The sequence below is a fragment of the Manis javanica genome, chromosome 4 (genome assembly GCF_040802235.1).
Source record: "Manis javanica isolate MJ-LG chromosome 4, MJ_LKY, whole genome shotgun sequence".
In the NCBI taxonomy this organism is placed as follows: domain Eukaryota; kingdom Metazoa; phylum Chordata; class Mammalia; order Pholidota; family Manidae; genus Manis; species Manis javanica.
The window spans coordinates 158071072-158092715 of NC_133159.1; the positions used below are offsets into that span (position 1 = coordinate 158071072).

General features: G+C 55.5%; 2 protein-coding genes across 11 annotated transcripts; both read left to right on the top strand.

Annotated features, from left to right (window-relative positions):
• Window positions 1–14: 14 nt before the first annotated feature.
• Window positions 15–5218, top strand: MRPL10 (mitochondrial ribosomal protein L10). 4 transcript variants are annotated; one of them, XM_017659461.3, is made up of 5 exons: window positions 15–139; window positions 1973–2142; window positions 2981–3145; window positions 3384–3528; window positions 4257–5218. In XM_017659461.3, the coding sequence occupies exons 1-5, from the start codon at window positions 88–90 to the stop codon at window positions 4517–4519; spliced, it is 795 nt and encodes a 264-aa protein (XP_017514950.1). In that variant the 5' UTR covers window positions 15–87; the 3' UTR covers window positions 4520–5218. The 4 variants fall into 4 exon arrangements, with proteins under 4 accessions (XP_017514950.1, XP_017514958.1, XP_036854968.1 ...); XM_017659469.3 differs by lacking the exon at window positions 15–139 and adding an exon at window positions 149–299; XM_036999073.2 differs by lacking the exon at window positions 15–139 and adding an exon at window positions 1740–1778.
• Window positions 5219–6908: 1690 nt separating this feature from the next.
• On the top strand, window positions 6909–20807 carry OSBPL7 (oxysterol binding protein like 7). 7 transcript variants are annotated; one of them, XM_073235500.1, is made up of 24 exons: window positions 6909–7073; window positions 7437–7699; window positions 8400–8554; window positions 8667–8792; window positions 8960–9013; window positions 9630–9743; window positions 10097–10207; window positions 10307–10424; window positions 11119–11222; window positions 11565–11657; window positions 11743–11875; window positions 11953–12047; window positions 12223–12330; window positions 12998–13135; window positions 13748–13877; window positions 14542–14774; window positions 14974–15111; window positions 17496–17559; window positions 17677–17755; window positions 18716–18860; window positions 18949–19096; window positions 19184–19310; window positions 19511–19633; window positions 19794–20807. In XM_073235500.1, the coding sequence occupies exons 2-24, from the start codon at window positions 7663–7665 to the stop codon at window positions 19900–19902; spliced, it is 2682 nt and encodes an 893-aa protein (XP_073091601.1). In that variant the 5' UTR covers window positions 6909–7073; window positions 7437–7662; the 3' UTR covers window positions 19903–20807. The 7 variants fall into 7 exon arrangements, 6 of the variants coding, with proteins under 6 accessions (XP_073091601.1, XP_036854998.1, XP_036855000.1 ...); XM_036999103.2 differs by having other exon boundaries at window positions 7548–7699; XM_036999105.2 differs by having other exon boundaries at window positions 7548–7699; window positions 13748–13841.
• Window positions 20808–21644: the final 837 nt, after the last annotated feature.

The window sequence follows — 21644 nt, forward strand, 5'->3', positions numbered from 1 at the left end:
CTAGCCGATGCGTCCTCCCGATGCTTCCGGCCCCGGGACTCCCCACAATCCTTAGCTCCTTCCGCCTTGCTCGGTTCTTCCGGGGCAATGGCTGCGGTCGCGGCTGCGATGTTGCGAGGGGGTCACCTGCCCCAGGCGGGTAAGGAGCGGCCCAGGTTCTCACAGCGCATCCCGGCCGGTGCTCTCTCTTTCTTCTTTCATCTACTGCTGACCTGTTCCCGTAATCTCTGAAGCCAGACAGCTCCCAGACACCCCTCACTCCAGCTAGATCACTGGCCTCCTTCCCCCATCAATTCCCGGTAACTCCAGGCTCTAGTAATCACAGACAACGTCAGCATTTATTCTTTCCTCAGTCCCCCTGCCCTCTGTGGATTTTAGTAATTCACCACCCAGCTCTGTCTTGCTTTCAGAGTGTCCTTTGCTTGGACCACTTCCCACCCCAGTTTTGGCACTGTACACCTTCTTAAGGTCTCGGCCTAAATGTCACCACCTCAGGTTTGTCCTCACTGTCCTCTGCAAAGTAGGTTTCCCCTGTTAAGTCCGTATCTTGCCCCCTATTTATTGATCCCTTAGCTCACACAATCTAATTTTGCATATATTTGTTGTCTCTTCTGTTAGACTTTAAACCTCATAGGGGCAGAACCATATTCATTCAGCATAGCCGGAAAGTGGTATGGTGCATGACATTAGAAGGCATGCAGTAGACGTTTGTTTAATGGTTTTGAGCACGTAGTATAGGTCAGGCACAGTAGTGATAAATGCTTTGCAGTGTATTAGCACATTAAAATTTTAAAGTACCCTATGAAGAAGCATTAACATCCCCTTTTTACAGATGAAGAAACTCAAGTTTAGGCCAGTTCTATGACTGGTCAAGGTCACAGCTAGTAAGTGGCAAAAGAGATTAAAGTCTGGTTCCATCTGATCTAGATCTGTGCTCTTGAAGTAAGGTTTTGGGGTGTTTGGTGTTAAAACCTCTCACCCTGGCAAATCATGCTGTCCAACTGTTAGGGCCATCTTCTAGCTGAACCTTTCCCTAAAATCCCATTGCAGCCTTGGGAAGGCTGAAAGTGGGAAGCCCTAGCCTAGCTTCTTTGGTTGAGGATGAGGGTTCACTTAGGCCCAGGGCCCTGAGGCGTGCTGTCCAGCGATACTATAAACAAAAAGAGTGGAGGGAGGGAAGGGAGACTTGTATGGGGGAGCTGTGAGGGCTGTGCTTTTTTTCTTTCTTGCTAATCACAGGATCAGGCTTCAGAGCAGTGCTTCAAGCAGTGGTTTCAAAACTTCAGCCTGTATCAGCATCACCTGGAGAGTTTATTAAATTGCTGTTTGCTAGGTGCCACTCCAGAGCCTCTGACTCAGTAGGTTTAGGACAGGCCCTGAGATTTTGTATTTCTAAGGATATCTTGGGTGATGCTGATATTGCTGGTTGGGGTGTGGGGAGCACACTTTGGGATGCATTTGCTTAGATCAGAGGTTGGCAGATCTTAGTAGAACTGCTCACCATGTTTTATAAATAAAGTTATACTAGACCACAGCCACATCTGTTTGTGTTGTCTATGACATGACTTTTTGTGATACAGTGGCACAGTGGAATAGTAGCAACAGACCGTATGGCTCTCAAAATATTTACTGTTTAAGAAAAAGTTTACTCTGTCTTCTCCCTGCTTTCTTTAATGTGTTCAAAATACTTTCTCCTTTGTTCTCATCTTTTCCCCCATCTCTGCATAAAGAAGAGCTGAAGACTTGGGAACCTCAAAGACTCAAGCATCTGACCTAAGGTTACCCATTAAAGAGAAAAGGAGGTTTGGGAACTCAGGATTTCTAGCGAACAATTTCTTGTCCCATTCTTGTGCTGACTGTAGGTCTGTGAGCCATAGTTATCTCTGCTCAGAGGGTGGGCCTTTTCTCCATCTGGGGCCAACTTAGGCCTCCAAGAGACTGCATCTCACCACATTACTGTTCCCCCACCCAGGGCGTCTGCCCACCCTCCAGATTGTTCGCTGGGGCTCCAAGGCTGTTACCCGCCACCGTCGTGTGATGCACTTTGACCGGCAGAAGCTGATGGCTGTGACTGAGTATATCCCCCCAAAACCTGCTGTCAACCCACAATGCCTGCCACCTCCTCCCAGCCCCCCACAGGAGGTAAGGAGGAGACTGTATGTCGCCTGGTGGTAAGCTGGTAGATTGAAGTGATATTGTCTCTGTGGCCATAATGAAGTAGCCTTCTAGGATACAGTCATCCACGTCATTACTTCTCCACTTTGCCCTGTGGTCCGGACACTTTAACATGAAATCTGCACTTGATTCTGCATTGGTCTTTTGGAGTCTGGGGATTAGATGAGCCTCCTGGATTTCCTTTGTTCTCTAATTGTCTCCAAAAATGTGTGTCTGAAAGCTATCCCAGCAGATGAGGGTAGGGAGAGTCTCTGTCCCATCTTAAAAGGACTGGAAGCCTCCACATTTTCTAGAAGTGTTTTGTCCTTAGAATGGGAAGCCCAGCGGAGAATTTGTAATTTCTTGGAGGTTCTCAGGTCCACAAGTTCCCATGTTTGAGAAATGCTGCCTTAAGAATGTGAAGTCTTAGTCTGTGAAAATGCCTTAATTTTGGATTAGGACTGCAAAAGTGCTATCTTATATTTGTGGTTGGTAAAGTAATTCAACGTGAATACAGTATCAGATAAAGTAACTTGGACATTAGTGTCAAATAGTGTTGGCTGGGTCAGATTGCTGACCTCAAGGGGGCTGAGTGTTCTCAGATTTGGAAAAAACTCTTCTAAAGACTGCAGTTATCTAATAAAATGGAGGAATAGCACCGGAGATGGAACATGTCTGTGAGTCACAGGTCCAACTCTTCTGCCTATACACTGATCTTTCCCACATTTGGGCATCACTCGGAGCCCCAGCAGCCATCCCTGAAGGATAAGGGGTGTAGGGAGAAAAGGCAGCTTATGGTCCCTCAGTCATCCCTTCCTGACTTCAGGAGACAGGCCTCGTCCGGCTCCTCCGTCGAGAGATAGCAGCTGTTTTCCGAGACAACCGAATGATAGCTGTCTGCCAGAACGTGGCTCTGAGTGCAGAGGACAAGCTTCTTATGCGGCACCAGCTGCGGAAACACAAGATCTTGATGAAGATCTTCCCCAACCAGGTAGGGAGCAGCCCTCTGTCGTGGGTTGCCCATATTCCCCTCCCCGCCAACTCAGACCCTGGTGTCTTTCCTAGATAGGGCACTTCCAATTCCTCCCCTCCATAGACAACCCTTTGGTCTGGTGCTGAAACTGCAGTTAGGAGCTGAGAAGACCCTTATCTGGATGCCACCTGTGACCACAGTATGTGGCTTTTCCTTCTACTCATCCCCAGTAAGCCCTTCTTTCCTGCTGTTCCAGGTCCTGAAGCCCTTCCTGGAGGATTCCAAGTACCAAAACCTGCTCCCCCTTTTTGTGGGTCACAACCTGCTGCTCGTTAGTGAAGAGCCCAAGGTCAAGGAGATGGTGCGAATCTTGAAGGGTGTGCCTTTTCTGCCATTGCTTGGTGAGCAGGTGGTCCTGCTAGTTGAGGTGGGGGTGATGGGGAGTGGGTGCTACGACTGCCTGGTGCCATCTGCTAGGTATTTGTAGGGAAAACTGTGGACATCCTTGGAGGGGGCATCCTTTTGTGGATGGGGCCTGAGTTAGTAGCAACATTTGTTGAAGGCTGCCTGTGTTGTCTCCCTACTGAAGATTCAGGAAGGCAGAGAGAAGGCTTTGTGGGGAGAGAAAGTTCAGACATTTTGAGTCTAGCAGTGGGGACGTGGGTGCTGAAACCCACACAAAGATACTTAAAGCAAGTATCCCAAGGGCAGGGTGCTGAGGGAGAGCGGGCATGCTTCCCAGACTCCCCGATGCTAAGAATCCATGGAGGTGCTTCTATAGAGAATACTGATTTCATAGGTCATAGGTCTTTGTCCGGTGGAGAGTAGGAATATGCGTTTATAATCACATCCCCCTCCCCTTAACCACACACTCCACGGTTCCAAGAAAGTTTAGGAAGCAGTGACTTAGTGGGGGTTGGGCCAGGGGGATGTGTTATGTAAGGGTTTTAGGGAATGGGGGTGGGGATGGTGCACAAGTGGGAACCAGATTTGGAGGAAGGCTGAGAGTGGTGAACGGCAATGGAGGGCAAATTGCCCTTCTCCACCTAGAGTTGGAACATTGTTTTCAGAGAAGAAAGAACATTGTTTTGCCATCTGTGAGAGCCTCGCTGACCCTCTGTTCTTCCAGGTGGCTGCATTGATGACACCATCCTCAGCAGGCAGGGCTTCATCAACTACTCCAAGCTTCCCAGCCTGACCCTGGTGCAGGGGGAGCTGGTAGGAGGGCTCAGCTTCCTCGCAGCCAGGACCTGCTCTCTGCTTCAGCACCAGCCCCGCCATCTGACTGCCCTCTTGGATCAGCACATCAGACAGCAGCATGAGGGAGACTCCATCGTGCCAGCCAGTGGGCAGCCCACTGGTGATCCTGCAAACCCTGTTCTGGACTCCTAGCCAGCTCATTGTCCCCAGCCTGCCCATAAATATACTCTGCCCCCATTGGCTGTGCCATTCTCCATTGGAGATGGGAGAACTTGGGGTGGGGAGTGGCATTTGTTACCTGGCTCCTACTGACAATGACCTCAGGTACAGAGCCACTCAGAGATGCAGAGGGACTTCATTTCAGAATGGAGCTCTTAATCTCTGTCTTTGTTCCTAGTTTTCCCAACTTGAGACCTGATAGAAGCGGTCTCTTTCGGCTCCCAAGGTCCCAGAGAAGCTGAGCAGATGAGGATATTGCCCTCGCCTCTGTGTTTACCGTCCTTTGTGGCATGTGTCTCTCAGCCTGTCCCCTCGGGGGTCCAACATACCAGAGTGGCTCAACTGAGTAATTGTGCTAAGGATGGCATCTGTTGAGAACCTACTGTGCTTACACTTTACATGTGTGTGTTCCTTTATTTCTCACCATGTGAAGAAAGCTAAAGGGTGGAGAGGTTAGACAGCCTGCTCAAGGTCGTGCAGTTAGTAGGTGGCAGACCAGGGACTTGAACCAGGCCCCCAGCTCTGAAGACTGTGCCTTGGATTTCTACACCAGAGCTTCCTCATCTGGGTGCCAGTTGTGTCTGAATGTTAACTGTCCACTCCCGGCATGTGCCATGTCACGGAAAGGTTGGGGTTGCTGCTCTGTGATAAAGCGCAGTGTGTTTTACCTTATCTGTTGTGGTGGTCACAAGCTTACCTTCCCTGAAGACTTATTCTCAGGATCATCTCTGACTCTCACTTCCCTCCCTAGAAAGTCCTTCTATCCCCAAGCCTGTTACCTCCCTGTATCTACTCCCACAAATGGCATCTCATATGCTTGTCCTTTTGAAGGCAGCTGCCAGCTTTTCCAATAGCTAACATGTCTCAGGTGGTTTTGAGCAAAAGAACTGGGGGAAACCAGGATTCTGTATTAATGAGGGGGCTTGGGGTCTTTCAAGTGGGAGGCTTTATTGGAGTGTAAGGGAAGCAGAAGTTCCTAATGAGGAGAGAGAGGATGTTTAACTAGAAGCCACTAGGTAAGCTTCCAGCCCCCAGTGGGTCCTGACCTGCTGGGGCATCACCCCAATATACAGCCTCAGTGTGGGGGTGGCCAAGTGGTTGTCTCAAGCCTTAACTGCTCCGCTGTCTCTGCTCATGACACTTGTTCTTGATAGGAGTGCATTCTGGGAGGACATAGTGGGGTAGGGAGAAGGTGGCTGCTGAGTATTCCTCCCAGACTTGGAGCAGTGCTGCAGCTTCCATAGTCCTGGACAGACACAGCTCTGGCAGCGATGACCAGCAGTTTTCTGTGGCCTGGTCCAGAACCAGCTTCCCACAGTGCCCAGCTCTGTGCTGGATGCCCCGGGATGCTTGATAAATATGAGTTAAAAGGCCTTGAGGCTCTTGGATGTCACAGCTGGCCTGGCAGTGCTAAGCAATGCTGTCCTGGCTCCTGGAACCCCTGGGCTGGCAGGAGGTCCTGAAAGCAGGCATCTCCTGAGGCGTGTATAAGACCCTGAAGGGTAAGCCAAGGCCTATGTGGGGATGAGGTGAGTGGGGCAAGCGGCCTACCTCTGGATCAAAGAACCCGCACTGCATCCTTCAACGGCTGGCAGCGCCTGAGGCCCACCATTAAAAACCCACTTCTTAACAGGAAGTGGCTTCTCTGTCAGTGCATTCCATATTCATCTGAATGAATTGTAGGCCCTTCTCTGGAGCTGATTTTTAGTTAGGATTGAGCAGCTGAACACAGTACTCCAGCAGGAAGGCAAAAGGGCCCAGAAAGGGAGGCCAATGGAACCTGCACTGGCTCGCCAGCCCTTTTGAGCATCTAGCTATCTACGCCCTACTCTCCTGACCCAATCAGCAGGATCAGGACTTGTTTTACCACATAAGGTGCTTCCAGCCTCCAGTGGGTTCTGACCTAGTGGGGCATCAACCTCAGGGTGGGGCCGCTAACTGGCTGTTTCGAACCTCCTCGGCTGCCCTGCTGACTGTGCTCTTAGTGCCTCTGTTGTGGTCCCCCAGGGACATCCATTCCTTCCTGTCAACCTGATACCTCTGCTGGCTCCAAATTTTGCAATCTATTTTCAGATGTAGAACAAGATGGGGAGTTAATAAGGAAATGGCCTTGGGTACTAACTGGGGTCAAGGCCATGCTAGTCTGAGTAAACCCTTTACCACAGCCAGCTTGAGGCCAGCAGCTCCCCAAGGCCTCTGTGGTCCATCTGGAATTGTTCCCAGTGGGGACTCTGCTTTGACTCCCAGGCTGCCTTGGGGCTGGGGAGTCCGCTCAGTCCTGAGTCCTCCAGGGAGCAGGGGGGCAGAGCTGAGCGACTGCCTGGGACTTGGCGGGAGGAGGGGTGGGGGAGGGGAGGTGGGGAGATCCGGCTAGAGGGGAGGCTCCGGCATCTCCTTCCTTCCTGGTTCCTGCAGCAGCTGCTGCCCCTGCTCAGCTCCAGGAGAAGGGAGCGGGCGGCTTGGAGACGGTGACTCAGAGGCGGAGCGGCGCGCGAGCCACCGAGCCCTGGTGTCCATGGACCCTGAGGTAAGAGGGCCGCGCTGGCACCCGCTGACATTCCCCGAGAAGGCTTCCTCCCACCTGAAGCTGGTGGGTCAGCCCCTTGGGAGATGGGATCGGGAATGGAGGTGGAGAGGGGGCACCCGCCTGGCTCACCTCAACCCCACAGCCTGTACCGACAGAGCTTCCCCTTCCACTCACAAGCAGCGAGGGGCCAGGATCCTACGGGGTCAGGAAAAGGGCACGGAGAGATACCCCAACACGGGAAGAGTTTGGGAACTTTCAGTGGCTGAATGCAGTTTTTTCCCCGGGTTAGCCTCTTGTAGCAGCCGCCACTCTGTCCCGACCTCCCAGCCACTGCCTCCCCACCATGTCCCTATCCCCTTCCAGGCCCCAGCTCCTCAAGTGCTTTGCTTGCTAACTCCACCCGAAGATCTGAGCTGTTTCCCCAGCCTCAGGCCAGCCTCGCTTCTTCAGTCCCCTCCCGTCTCACACATGCAGAGCCTCGTGCATTATCGATCTCCCCCCGGAGCCAGGATGGCAGGGCCTGGGCCAAAGGCGCCTGTGGGCCCTGCTGCGGGACCTGTGTAGACCTTGGCCACCTCTTCTCCCACCCATGGTGTCTTCATTGGCCAGTTTCCTGTTCTCTCTGGGTGGGTGGTACTTCTCAGGAGCCCAAGGACTGGGATGGTAGAAAGGAGGCTTTGGGGAAACTGAGGATCCGAGGTGGGCATCCTAGGGGGATGTGTGATGAGAAGAGGCACAGGGGAAAATAAGGCTCAGGCCTCAGTTTCCCCATGCTGAAAATGGGAGCCCAAGAGCTAGAAGATATGGAGACCAACTGGTGGGGAGTCGAGATGAAGGGGTTTGGGGTCTTTACAGGGGGATCATGGCAGAAGAGTTTCCAAGCGTCTGGGTGGGGTGTGGGGCTCCTGAAGGAAGAGGAACTGGCTTGGGATCTCGCTTGTCCAGTCTCTGGATCCTCTGCCCTTTTTTGGAGCCTCCTTCTTCTCTCTCCTGCCTCACCTCCGATCACCCTCGGGGAATCCGCCAGAGAAAGCACCGAGTGTTTCCTGGAGCTCGGGAATGTGTGCCCAAGGTGGGGCTGGGTGGACTTTTCACAAGTTTCTCTTGGCTAACCCTGCCGGCAAGAGCTAGTTCATCTCCTGGAGCAATGGCTGCAGCAGGAGGGTGTAGGCAGGGAAACCCGCCCAGGGTGGGGTAGGAACAGAAGAGGCATGCCAGGTGAGCAGGTGTGTTGGTGAGCTCTTATCTCAGAGGGTGCAGGATGGGTTGGAGGTGGGGAAGGTGATGGTAGGGTCTGTGCTAATGGGGCTTCTCTCTTGCTTCAAGGGCTCCCTCAGGACAAGGAGACACCTCTCTCCTCCCGCTGTGCTCTCCATCCTCAGCGGGGAGTGGCTGCTCCCATCTTCATGGACTTCCTAGAGAGGGTCCCTCCCTCACCGGCTGAGAGCACTCCGTCTGCCAAGCCCAGCGGTGCCCAGCAGGTCTGAGGGTGGGGAGGCAGGCAGGGTGGGTGGGCCTAGTGTGGCCCAAAGGGGAGGGGGAGATGTGGTCCCCTCACCAGCCACTCCACAACCTTTCTGCCCTGGACTGCAGGCCTCTGAGCTGTGGGAGGTGGTGGAGGAGCCTCGGGGCCAGCTGGGAGCAGAGCGTATCATGCCCGAGAGGCAGGAAGGCCACCTACTCAAGAAAAGGAAGTGGCCTCTGAAAGGCTGGCACAAGGTAGGGTGGGCAGGGCAAAGGGAGGGGCCAGATGCCGGGCGGCTGGTGGTGGTGGGGCTCCTGGGCAGCATGGGCTGTTTCTGTATCAAGAAGAAAAGACTGTGTGGTTGCTCTCTCCCTTTCCTCTTGGCCTCCCGGGTCCTTTTTCCTTCTGGGAAACATCACAGAGATACTTTGTGCTCGAGGATGGAATCCTTCACTATGCAACGACTCGGCAAGATGTGAGTCAGGGCCTCTTCTGGGGGTTGTGGGAGGAGTCTGGTCCCTGAACATCATGGGCCTGCAGAGGGGTCTGGAATCCATCAGAGCAGGGGCTGAATCCCTGGAACGCAATTCTGGGTCTGGGGTCTCAGGCAAATTACTTCCCTGGGCTTTGGCTCCCTCATCTCTAAGATGAAGAGAGTATTATCACCCATTAATAGGGCCACCGTCCTGGTAAGGGCTCTCAGGACAGTGCCTGGCACAAAATAAGTGCCCAAGAAATGGGAGCTTTATCATCCTTGTCCCTTTCACATGCTGGGAACAAGAACCTGCAGGCCTAGGCACTCAGGCTTTCTCTCAGAATGTTGTTTTCTTCCTTAGCCTTGCAGATTTCTGAGAATAGGAATAGTTTTTTCCTTGCTCTGTGATTCCCTCGAGCTCAGAAGGTGGCTTGGCATGGTGGGGTGTTCTGTGCACAGGAGGACAGCCTACAAGTCTGAGCTGATGTTGTGACTTGGGCAAGAGGGTGAGGCGGCTGCCTGCCCTTGAGCCTAAAGTGGCTTCAGAGAGATGGTGGCTCTGTGGCCCTGGGGGCCTAAAAGCAGTCCCTTATTTCCTGCCAACCCTCCATTCCAGATCACCAAGGGGAAGCTCCATGGCTCCATTGATGTCCGACTCTCTGTCATGTCCATCAACAAAAAGGCCCAGCGCATTGACCTTGACACAGAAGACAACATCTACCACCTCAAGGTGACATCCCTGGGAGCCAGGTGGTGGCTTGGCCCCCAGCCTGGCAGAGGCACTGGGCCATACAGGAGGCAAGGGCAGGGGCTGAAGGTCTGTCCCTGAATTTGACAAGAAGGGAGTTCCCATCATAGACAGTAGCCAATGGCAAACCGCCCCTGTTGTTTGGTATGTGAACAGGCACAAAGCTAAGGGCTCAGGTACCTGGGGATGTTGTATTCCACCTTCCTGCAAGAGGTCTTTGCACAAGTTGGGCACTTCAAGGGGAGACCCTGCTTGCGTGCGGACAGAGCACTGACGCCTTGCTCCTGGAAAGCAGTCCCTTCTTTTATACATCCTCCCCTCCATCGTTTCTGCAGATCAAGTCTCAGGACCTGTTCCAGAGCTGGGTGGCCCAGCTGCGTGCCCACCGCTTGGCCCAGCACTTGGACATGCCTCGGGGCCCGCTGCCCAGCACCACTCACCGGAAGGTAAGTTGGGCCCTGGGTGGGGACTGGTGATGTGGGGATTGAAGGGTAAGACACTGAGAGCTGGGCACTGTCCTTCTTGACCCTCAACTCACCCCACAGGCTCCCAGTGCCCAGCTTCCAACGGCGGGTAGTGCCTCACCTCTCCCTGGGCTTGGACCTCGGGAGAAGGTGTCTTCCTGGCTGAGGGACAGTGATGGGCTAGACCGCTGCTCTCATGGTGAGAGGCCCCTGGCACCGTGCCTCTGTGTGCAGGGCCCATGGTCTTGGGTCTAGGTGGCGTCGGCAGTCACAAGAAAACAGAAAATGTCATCTCCGTCCCTGCCTCACAGGGCCCAGGCTGATAGGCTGACAGGGGAGGTAGCCTCTGCCTCTAAGCTGGCCAGGCCTACTTGGGCCCTGCCCTGGGCAGCGTCAGGCTTTTCGGTGGGGCTTGTGCTCCAGTCACGCAAACACAGACACAGAACCAAGACTCAAGAGAAAGAAGATACGGAATGCCCCAGCAGGGAGGATCCTGGGAGTAGTGCTGGGGAAGGGGTGTGCTCCAGAACCTGGTTCCTGGTGTGGGGGGCTGTGACATGGCCTGAGAGAGGGATGTGCCAGCCAAGTGGGGGAGAGTGAGGTCCTCCCTCCCCGGTCTGTGTGGAGGCAGTGGAAGAAAGGTGTGGTCTGGAGGCAGAGTGGAGTTTGGCAAGTGGGCTCCCTTGGGAACCTCCTGCAAGTCCAGACCAGGGAGTGGGGACTGGAAACTGCTTTGGGCTTGTGAGTGGAGGAGAGGGAGACAGTGTCAGGATTTCTGTGGCTGCCCAGTGACATGTTTGGAGGAGGGAGAGAAGCTGAGGGACGGCCTCTGGGTGCCTGGTCAGTGCCCAAAGAGGGACTTCCTTGTCACCGCCCCTTCCCCCTCCCTGCAGAGCTCTCTGAGTGTCAGGGGAAGCTCCAGGAACTGCACAGACTCCTCCAGAGCCTGGAGGCCCTGCACCGAATCCCCTCTGCCCCCGTGATCCCCACACACCAGGTGAGGGCCAGGGAGGAGGCAGGGGCCTGCCCAGCATCCCCCTCCTGCTTGCCACCTTCATCCCCGTTACTTCCCTGGGACAGGTCCTCACGCCACCTTGTATGTGGCAGTTCCCTGGAGAGCCACACATCTCCCGGTCGCCTCTCCCTGCATGTCTCCCTGCCCCTTGGAGGGGCCCCTTCCTCCTCTGCCCACACGTCTGCCATGGTGTCGGTCTTTTTCCTCTGCCATGTCAGCTGTCTGTGCCCTCCTCCATGGCCACCTGCCTCTCTCCTGACTTCTGTGCTTGCTGCCCCCTGTCCCCACATTGAGAGTGAAAGTCCCCCCTCCTCAACTTGCCAGGCCTCAGTGACAACCGAGAGACCCAAGAAAGGGAAACGGACCAGCCGCATGTGGTGCACGCAGAGCTTTGCCAAGGATGATAGTATTGGACGGGTGAGGAGGGGGTGTCCCCCAGGTCGCTGGGGCGGGGTGCTCTAAAGGAGGCTGTCTCCCTCCAGTCCCTCCCCTTCACCCACAGGTTGGTCGTCTCCATGGCTCTGTTCCAAACCTGTCTCGCTACCTGGAGTCGCGGGACCCCTCGGGTCCCCGTGGTCTGCCACCCGCAGACTATGCCCACCTGCAGCGAAGTTTCTGGGCCTTGGCCCAGAAGGGTGAGTGTGTGTTCGAGGGGTGGCAGGGAGCAGGTCAGGGAGGGAGAGGAGTTTGATGGCTGCCTCTGTCCTCACAGTGCACAGCTCCCTCAGCAGTGTGCTGGCCGCCCTCTCCACTGAATGGGACCAACTGAGGGACCTTCACCAGGGTTCAGAGCCGTCAAGGATGGGGGTGAGGCTCGGGGGCAGGGTAGCCAGTGGGAGGAGAGGGCTTGAGGCTGAGGACTGCAGTCCTGGGAATGATAGCAGATTTAGGTTGGGGGAGAGCAGTTGGCAGAGGCAATCTCTGCAGAGGTCAGCGTGGCAGGGCAGGAGGGCTTCATCCTTCCGGCGCCCTGTCCCTGCAGGTCTCTGAGGCCCCAACTGGCCCAAGGCGCCTGCACTCACTGTCCATCTCCTCAGACACCACTGCAGACTCCTTCAGCTCCCTCAACCCTGAGGAGGTAGGAGCCAAGGTGGGCTGTGGGGACCATTTCTCCTGGGCCTTCTTTCCCAGCAGAAGTGAAAGCCTGGCTTTCAGACCTGAAACAGGGCCCAGAAATCCTAGCTCCAACTCCATCCACATAACATGGCTAGCAGCTGCATCTTCGTCATACCTTAACAGTGTGCAGAGGGCTCTTGCTTTGAATTCAGAGTCCCGTGAGGCAGTGCTTCTTACCTGAAGTTCACAGTGGAGGAAACTGAAACTCAAAGAATGTAACTGATGAGCCTAGGCTCCCTCAATTGTCGACTGGCTGAGCTGGGACTTTGGGGTTCCATGGGTTTGAATTTGGCTCCATTGCATGCTGGCTTTGTGACCATGAGCCTCAGGATCCTAATCTTCACTGTAGGGGTAATATTTGCACCTACCTCATAGGGTGTCAGGATTGATCGAGTTAATATATGCAGAGGGCTTGGAGCCGGGCTCAGAGACAGTGCCCGGGAAGTAGAAGCAGTTATTAGGGAACCTAACTCCAGGCCAGGATTTATCCCACCTGCCTTTATGTTCCACTGTACTCGCTCCCCTCTGCTTCATCTCATGCTCAGCAGGTTTCAGACTCAGTAGAAATCCCCAGTTAGGCTTCACCCTCAAGGAAACTGTCAGGCAAGGGGAGCCTGCCTGACTGTGTCCTGCTCCCACAGCAAGAAGCTCTGTACATGAAGGGGCAGGACCTGACCCCCCAGCTGTCCCAGAGCAGTGTCCTGTCCCTTGCTGATTCTCACACAGAGTTCTTTGATGCCTGCGAGGTCCTGCTGTCTGCCAGCTCTTCTGAGAATGAGGTGAGGGACGAAGGAAGCTGGCAGTGGTAGGACCCTGGGAATAAAGGGGCGGGGTCCAGAGAAGACTAGAATTTGTAGATTCCCAAATCCTTTCTAACTGCCTCAGCCGCTATCTCTGCCAACATGTCCAAACCTGTTGGGTTTGTGAGGCCCTGATCAGAAATCTCTGCTGGGGTCCTTCCTCCAGTTGGAAGTGCTTTATCCCCATTGGGTTCTCCTGACCCTGCTGCCTCAGCTCCACCTCAGCCATCTTCCTGTGAACCTGTTTTGGCCTCAGCACTCCCTTGACCCGCCAGCCCCAGACCCTGAATCTCAGGAACCACCAACTTCCCTTCCCTTTGTGTTCCACCAAGACCCTGAGCACCCTGCCCCTGCCGCCTCCGAGCCCCGCCGCAGTATTAGAGCCAGGCCCTCCTCCTCCCAAGGTGGCAGGGCACTCTGTGATGCCAGGCCTCCCGGGGCAGTGTCTTAGGGCTCAGAGGCCCTCCCAAATACGTTCTCTTCCCCTTCCCACCAAAGGGCTAGCTGGGTGCAGTCTTGCCAGGCCCTGGGCACTGCCCAGCTGCCCAGGGGAGGCCCAGTCTGCCCGGCCTGTCATCTGTCCCGGCCCAGGGCTCAGAGGAGGAAGAGTCGTGCGCCAGTGAAATCACCACCAGCCTGTCTGAGGAGGTGCTGGACCTCAGGGAAGCTGTGCGCTGCCAGAAAGGTGCCAGCCAGGCGTGCAGGCAGGGAGGGGCTGAAGGTGGGCGGAGACGTGGTATTTGCCTGTGGCCCAGGCCCCTTGGGGAATACTCCCTTGTGGTGACCGGTGGGCTGGTGGCTCTGGATGCTGACTCCAGAGGTGACCCCAGGAAGTGAGCAAGGCTAGACTATGAGCTGCAGAATGTTCCTGGTGTGGATCCAGGGGTGGGTCAGACTCAGGCCTGGGGGTAGCCTCCGTTCCAACTGAGAAGGCTCGCAGAGGGCCTAATAGGCAAAGGTCCCACTTTGTCACTTCTTAGTGGTGTGGCTTTGGACATGTCTCATCTTACTTCTTGGTGTCTGTTTCCTCATCTCTAAAATGGGCTGAATAATTTGCTTCCTGACTTTGGTCTCTGTGTTTAGGGAAGGGAACAGAAGGCACAGGTGGGGCGTGGGGAAGGTGCAGGGTTTCCAGCAGTGAGAACCACCCCATCTGAGTGCACCTCAGCCTTGCTGCCCACGTAAATGCCCTGGGACTCAGCAAGAATTAGACCCCAGCCCTGCCCCACAGTGAGTGGAGATGGGGGCTTGGGAATGAGTACTTCCAAGAGCCCCTCAGGAGCTTGGGAGGCAGCTGGCTGTGGGCTGGCCTGAGGCCTGCCATGGCTGGATGCCGGTGCCCAGAGAGGGTGATGTGGGTGGGTGACCAGGGGGGTATCTTCCAGGGAGAGCTGCAGGGCCACCCCGTCGCCGCTGCCTACCGGCAGCCAGCGGGCCCGGGACTGACGTGAGCCTGTGGAACATTCTGCGGAACAATATTGGCAAGGACCTGTCAAAGGTGTCAATGCCTGTGCAGCTCAATGAGCCGCTCAACACTCTGCAGCGGCTCTGTGAGGAGCTCGAGTACAGCAGCCTCCTGGACCAGGCCAGCCACATCGCCGACCCCTGCGAGCGCATGGTACCGGCTGCACCTGCCCTGGAGCCCAGCTACCACCGCCTCTTTCTCCCGTGGGCCCTGTTTCCCAGAAATCCTGCTGGGCTATTCCTTGCTGCTGAAGTCCCACCCCAGGACCCCCATCCTTGCTAGCGCTGGGGTAGCATCCCCTTCTCCCGCCCTCCTGTGACCCCCCAGTGGCATCTCCTGGCCTCCTCTGCAGGTGTACATTGCAGCCTTTGCCGTCTCTGCCTACTCCTCCACGTACCACCGGGCGGGCTGCAAGCCCTTCAACCCTGTCTTGGGGGAGACCTACGAGTGTGAGCGGCCTGACCGAGGCTTCCGCTTCATCAGTGAGCAGGTGCGGCCCTGGAAGAAGAGGCTAGGTCTCTTGGGTATCTGGGCAGATATCTGGGTCTCTGAGGCACCTGGGCTTCAGAGGAGAGCATGGGGCACCTGGCTCTGTGCTAGGCACTGTACCACATGCTGGCGGTGCGGGGGCCTCTCTGCTGCTTAGTGTCAGGGGTGGACTTGAAACAAGGAGCCCCACGTTCTAGAGCTGGGATTGTGGAAGCTCATAGGAGGTTATTCGGCTCCAGCTGGGAAGGCAGCTCTAGGGAGTGATCTAGAGCTCAGTCTGGCCGGAGAAATTAGAGTTCACCAGGAGTACAAGGGTGGAGAGAATGGGATGTTCCAGACGGTGTAAGAAACACAGGGGGCATGTTTGAGAAGAGTTGAGATGGGGCAGGAAGAAAAGGCAGGGCCAAACCCCGAGGAGCCCTGTGGAGAGGTCAAGGAAGGCTGCTGGGGCGGGGGGTGGGAGGTGGTCACTGGAGGGCTGTAAGCAGTAGAGTGACTCAGAGCTGCAACTCATAAAGAGCGCCCAGGCAGCAGTGTGCCGGTGACTCACAGAAGGCCATTAGGAGGCCATTTCAGTCATCTCTGTATGAGCTGGGGAGGGCCTGCACTTAGCCCAGGGCAGCTGGAATGGGAGGACATCGGACTCAAGGGCTCTTTGAATAGCCCTTGACAGGACTTAGTGGTCAACAGGATGTTCTTACATCTAAGGGATAGGGGAGGTGTTTCATGATATGGGAGAATCGAGTGACCTCGAATTTCTGGCTGGGGGATTTCGGTGGGTGTGTGATGGGGCCAGTTAGCGAGCTGGAGAGTAAGTGAGGCAGTTCACCAAATTAGGAGGCCTTTTCCTCACAGAGCACTGGGTGGGGCTGGCAGAGTGGGGAGTCAGCAGCTGAGATGGAGAGTCCCAGCCTGCTGCTGGGAGAGGGCCTGGAAAGGCGGAAGGGCAGGGTGGCTGCCCAGGAGACTTCGAGGGTGTCTTTGATTTCCTGAGCGGGGAGGCTTCAGAGAGGCTGGACTGTAGTGGGTTTAAAGTGGAAGCAAAAATTTATAAAATAGAGGAAAATGCAGATTATTTCCAAAAAATGTTACCAAGAGTGAAAGAGGAAGGAGATGGGGGCAGCTAAAGGCAGGGGTAAAGGTTGAGGCCATTTTTTTGTTTAGATTTTAAGTGTTTTTGAAAACCTGGTGAAAGTTCATGGGGTACACTAGTACTTACAGTAGAAAATGACCCCCCACCCTGCCCCTCTGAGGGGGCCCCGCTGACAGTGTTTGTTTTCTGTACATGCAAGCAAAGATGTACAGGTTTAGAAAGGAAAAGCTTACTGTTTTTTAAGATGGAAGAAATGAGATATTTCTGTTCAGAGAGAAAGAGGAATCTAGAGGGAAAGACTGCAGTGCCAGTGGGGAAGGCAGGAGGGGTCCTGTGGGAAGGGGTGGAGGTGGCGAGGGGGGCAGTAGGCTCTGGCCTGGCAGCAGGTTGGGTGGGAGCCCGGAAGTTGGTGGAAAGAGTTACATCTCTGTTCTCCCTCTGATTGTGGGGATGAATGTGGTTTGAAAGGGGAAGGCTTGGGTGTAGGCCCTTTAGGAGGATCGAGGGTGATGCCGAGGGCCCAGGTGTAGACATCATGCAGAATTAGTTTTCCCCTGTGTGCTGCGTCTGGTGGGGGGTGTCTAAAGAGCAGGGAGCCAAGGTGGATGGATGAGGCCAAGGCTGGGCATTGTGGTCGGTAGGGACAGTGGGTTCACAAGGGTGCTGGGTGAGAGGGTGCAGCTGATGGAGAAATCTCAGCTGAGCGGGAAGAAGGCGAAGCTGGGCTCACAGGCCTCAACAAATCAGAGCCGCTGAAGTCTTGGCAGGAGCCGTGGGAGTGGGGAAAGAGGCCAGGCGGGCTGTCCGTGTAAACCGGAGTTCAAGGTTCCAGGTGTGGAGCCAATCCAAGGAGCACAAGGCCAGGTTTTTCCAAGGGCATGGTGTGGAGGCTACAGGGTGAAGGTCAGCCTTGGGGGAAAAGATGGTAAGGGAAGGGTGTCCTCGGGGGAGGGCTGCCTTTCAGGTATGGCATGGGTGGGGCCACAAATGTCATTGTTGGAGCACTTTGTGGGCTTGAGCAGGGGTCTGGGGGGCACTGTAGACAGGTGGCAAGGAGGGCTCTAGGAGGGCATGCATGAGAAGCGAGGACACAGGGGCCTTGTGGGAAAAGAGAGGATGATGGGATTTGGGTGGTGCCAAGGATGACAAGGACAAGAGCCCTGGAACTAACTGGCTTTCTGGCTTGCAGGGAACCTGGGAATGGGAGTAAGGGATTTGTGGGGGCCCTGAGGTCAGGAACAGATGTCCTGGTCCTCATTGGCAGCCTTAAGAGACCTCTTTTGCTCTTCAAGGTCTCTCACCACCCCCCCATCTCAGCATGCCACGCGGAGTCTGAGAACTTCATCTTCTGGCAAGGTGAGGACTTGGGAGGCGTGGCGGGTGGGCATGGGGTGAAGGGCAGGTGGGGAAGGGGCTGGAACACTCTCTGGTTTTATCTCAGCTGTCTCTCTCCCTCCCCCAACCCAACTCCAGATATGAAGTGGAAGAACAAGTTCTGGGGAAAGTCCCTGGAGATTGTGCCTGTGGGGACAGTCAATGTCAGCCTGCCGGGGTGAGTGCTCCTAAGCCCACAGCAGCCCGGCCACCCTCCAGGCTGGGATGGCCAGGGGGCAGGTACAGGACAGAAAGGTCTGGCCCGGAGCTCTTAGGGGTGAGGCCGTGTCTGCATGTCCTACACCCCCATTTACAGTAGTTGCCTATGAAGAAAGGTGAAAAAATCCTAGAACAGTAGAGCTAGAAGGCCTCATCAAAGTCATCTGAGGCAGTGGCTTTCACACTTGTTTGACCATGACTCACAGTAAGAAATCCATCTGAGACTTTAAGCGAGTGCACACCCACACCCGTGTACACACACACACACACACACAACACACACATACACACACACACACACACACAACACAGAAACCTAAATTGATCTCAGGACTGGCCACAGACCACATTTGAAACACCGTTACCTAGCTCATTTTATAGGTGGGACTGCAGCCAGAGACAAGTCTTCCCCAGCAAGGTCCAGGAGTGAGCGAGAGGCCAGCACAGGTGTGGAGGACATCTGGGACTTCAGAGTCAGAAACCCGGCTGGGAGACTTGGTCTGCTACTTAATAGTTATGCAAGCAGTGACGTTTTGATGCTTTGGAGTCTCCAGTCTGCTCTTCTGTAAAATAGGAGTAATGCCCGATAAAAGTGGGAGTATACAGGATAAGATGTGAACAGACCTACCGAGATTCCTGGTGCCCAAGGGCAGGGACCCTGTCTGTTTTTTCCCTGTGACTTAAACTCTCGGGGGCTTTATCAATGAATGGAGACATGTTAATTGAATGCTTCCTGTGCAGGCTGCTCTGCTTTGTAAAAATACATCATCCTACATGGCAGAGCCAGAACCAGGACTAGAACCAGGGTTCCTTCCACTGACTCAGCGTGGCCTGCTCCAGTGAGATAGGTGCTCCCTGGCTCAGGGTGGCGTTAGTTCCCCAGGACCAGTCAGCTGCCCTCCCATGCTGTCTCTCTCAGGTTTGGGGACCACTTTGAGTGGAACAAGGTGACATCCTGCATTCACAACATCCTGAGTGGCCAGCGCTGGATTGAGCACTATGGGGAGGTGCTCATCCGGAACACGCGGAACAGCGCCTGCCACTGCAAGATCACTTTCTGCAAGGTGGGCACACTGCCCTGACCCCGCCCATCCACCCCCTGGGAAGGGGAGGGGCACCTCCCCTAAGCCCCTGCCCCCACACCCACCCCAGGCTAAGTACTGGAGCTCCAGCATCCACGAGGTACAGGGTGCCGTGTTCAGCCGGAGTGGCCGTGTCCTCCACCGACTTTTTGGGAAGTGGCATGAGGGGCTCTACCGGGGACCCCTGCCTGGCAGCGGCCAGTGCATCTGGAAACCCAGTAAGTGGGGTCATCGGGGAGGGCTGGGCAGGGATGAGAGCAGCTGTGGCACAGGCCCCCTGCCCTAGCCCTTTGCCTCCCCCACAGACTCCATGCCCCCCAACCACGAGCGGAACTTTGGCTTCACTCAGTTTGCCTTGGAGCTGAATGAGCTGACGGCTGAGCTGAGACGGTCCCTGCCCTCCACGGACACGCGGCTGCGGCCAGACCAGAGGTCAATGTCAGGCTGGTGGCACCCCGGAGCCCCCCGGCTCCTCCTGCCTCCGTGTGGGCATCCACACAAAGCTGCGGCCTACCTTCCTTGAGTTCCTCAGGGAGATGGGGCCTGTTTGGGGGGCAGAGCTGGGCGGGGGATGGAGGCCTTGGATCGGCCCCTGAGGGGCCAGTGCCACTGATGGTGGTCTGGATGCCCAGGTACCTGGAGGAAGGGAACATTCAGGCCGCTGAGGCCCAGAAGAGAAGGATCGAGCAGCTTCAGCGAGACAGGCGCAAAGTGATGGAGGAGAACAGCATTGTTCACCAGGCTCGCTTCTTCAGGTGCCTCTGCTCCCGCCCTGGGTCTCTGCAGTCCAGGCTCCCTTCCTTTCCCCCAGGCTCCTCCTGCTCTGAGTGGGACTGGCAATGGGAGGCAGCATCTCAGACCCCTGCCTCATTTCTGTATGTTCTCCCTTCTCCTCCTGTGGCCCTCTTCCCCCAGGCGGCAGACAGACAGCAGCGGGAAGGAGTGGTGGGTGACTAACAACACATACTGGCAGCTGCGGGCTGCGCCGGGCTACGGGAACCTGGACGGGGCTGTGCTCTGGTAGCCCTGGACCCGGGGGCAGGAGGCTCCAGCTCCTCCCTCCTGCCCCCACTTGCCCATGGACTCAAGGGCGAGGCCAGGCTCCCCAAAGCACTGCCCCGAAGACCTAAGGGGCAGCCCTGTCTCTGGCCCTCTCCCCTGTGCCAGCCGGAAGGGCTGCCTCTCAGCCCATCGCCCACCCTGAGTTTGGGGTGGGAAGCAGGATTCATGCTTCCCCAGTCTCATTTCCCCAGACAACCGGCATGTAAGCCCTTCTTGCTCTGTCATCCCCTTTCCTGTTCCCTTTGGGGTGCTTGTGGGGGACTCCAGGCTCTCAGGATCTGGTCTCCATTTCAGTGCCTTCTCAGGACACAGGAGACCCCGATGCCCCCCAGGCTTCCTATGCCATGGGCTCTGGCCCCAGCTTTGTGGTTAGAGGAAGTGAAGGGGGGGAGCCACTTTTCTTCCACCCTGTCCCTCCCGTGCCCTGACCCAGTGGGGCTCCCTTGGCTTGGTCCCTACCAACCTTTCCCATCCTCCTGCATCCCTTTCTTCCAAACTACAAAATGCCTGTAGCTTCCGGTTCCTTCAGCCCTGGACCTCATGTGGTTTCCTTCAGCCTCTACTGAGCGGATTCCCCAGAGTAGACAAGGCCTCTGTGAGGCGGAGCCGACTGAGCAGCCAGAGGCCTGGCCTCAGACCCAAAGGGAGGGAGGGGGCGCGTGTGAGAGAGCGTGAGCTTGTGTGGGAGAGTGTGTGCATGTGTGTGCCTGTGCACTGCTTGCGGGCAAGCAGGATTCCTAACGTAGCCCCGATGTTCCCTCTGCTGGGTGTCCACCACTGTTGCTGCTCATTTTTGCACAGTCTGCCTCTGATGAAGATGAACTGCTATAACATTCCAAGCTCCAATAAAGACTGTCCCCAGCTTTGGCCTGTGACCACTCATTTAAGCATGAAAACATGTATGCAAGCTCAGTGAAGGCCCTCAGCCACCTGCTCAACTGGCCTAAAACTCTGATGTCATCTCTTTCTTTAATCCTCACCTGAATTCTACCTCAATTGTCCCTCAGCTCTGGCCCCTTCTCTTATTTGCATCTGGCTTATCCTGGGCCCTTATCAACCGTTGCCTGGACCACTGCCCCCTGGCCCTGGGGTCTCCAGTCACTCCCATTCTAATGCTGGCTTTTAGGGTGATACTTTAAAAGAGAAAATACCGTTGGTACCTCATGCCCGCTTCAGATACCTCCATTGCTTCTGAAAGGCTGGAGGAAACATCCAGACTCTGAAGGCAGGAAATTGGATGGTCCCTGTCCTTCTCTGGCCTAGAACCGACACCCACACTGAACACCCTGAGTCAGCTCTGTGTCCTCCAGCCTCCTGGGTCAGTGAGTGTTCAAGGAAGAGGTGGGAAGGACGGGTGGGACTAGAAGGGACAGAGAACAGGGCAAGCTGCAGTTTCTCCTGCTTCCCCACCGCCTAGACTGAATTCAAATCCCAGCTCTGTTATTCCAAAGCTGTGTGATCTTGGTCAACTGCTTTACTGTTTAGAGACTTTGATCCCTCATTTGGCTTCTTTTGCATCTTAGAGAACGTGTGTGAAGTGGCCCTGGGCTCCTGATCTCATTAGTCATCTCTGAGCCCCTTCCCTTGCCCCATCACAACAGCAGGCCCCAGGCCCTGCTCTGCTTTGAGGGTCATGCTGTCTCTGGGAGTGGCAAAAACAGAGGGGACCCCAGGGCCATGGCAACCTGTCCAATCCCAGTCCTT

Bases quoted from the DNA above. Each gene is read 5' to 3' on its own strand.
- MRPL10 (XM_017659461.3), top strand. From the start codon at position 88: ATGGCTGCGGTCGCGGCTGCGATGTTGCGAGGGGGTCACCTGCCCCAG. The intron at 140-1,972 runs GTAAGGAGCGGC...TCCCCCACCCAG, and splicing joins GGGTCACCTGCCCCAGGCGG to GGCGTCTGCCCACCCTCCAG. The intron at 3,529-4,256 runs GTGAGCAGGTGG...CTGTTCTTCCAG, and splicing joins GCCTTTTCTGCCATTGCTTG to GTGGCTGCATTGATGACACC.
- OSBPL7 (XM_073235500.1), top strand. From the start codon at position 7,663: ATGGTGTCTTCATTGGCCAGTTTCCTGTTCTCTCTGG. The intron at 13,136-13,747 runs GTGAGGGACGAA...GTCCCGGCCCAG, and splicing joins CCAGCTCTTCTGAGAATGAG to GGCTCAGAGGAGGAAGAGTC. The intron at 13,878-14,541 runs GTGGGCGGAGAC...GGTATCTTCCAG, and splicing joins CAGGCAGGGAGGGGCTGAAG to GGAGAGCTGCAGGGCCACCC.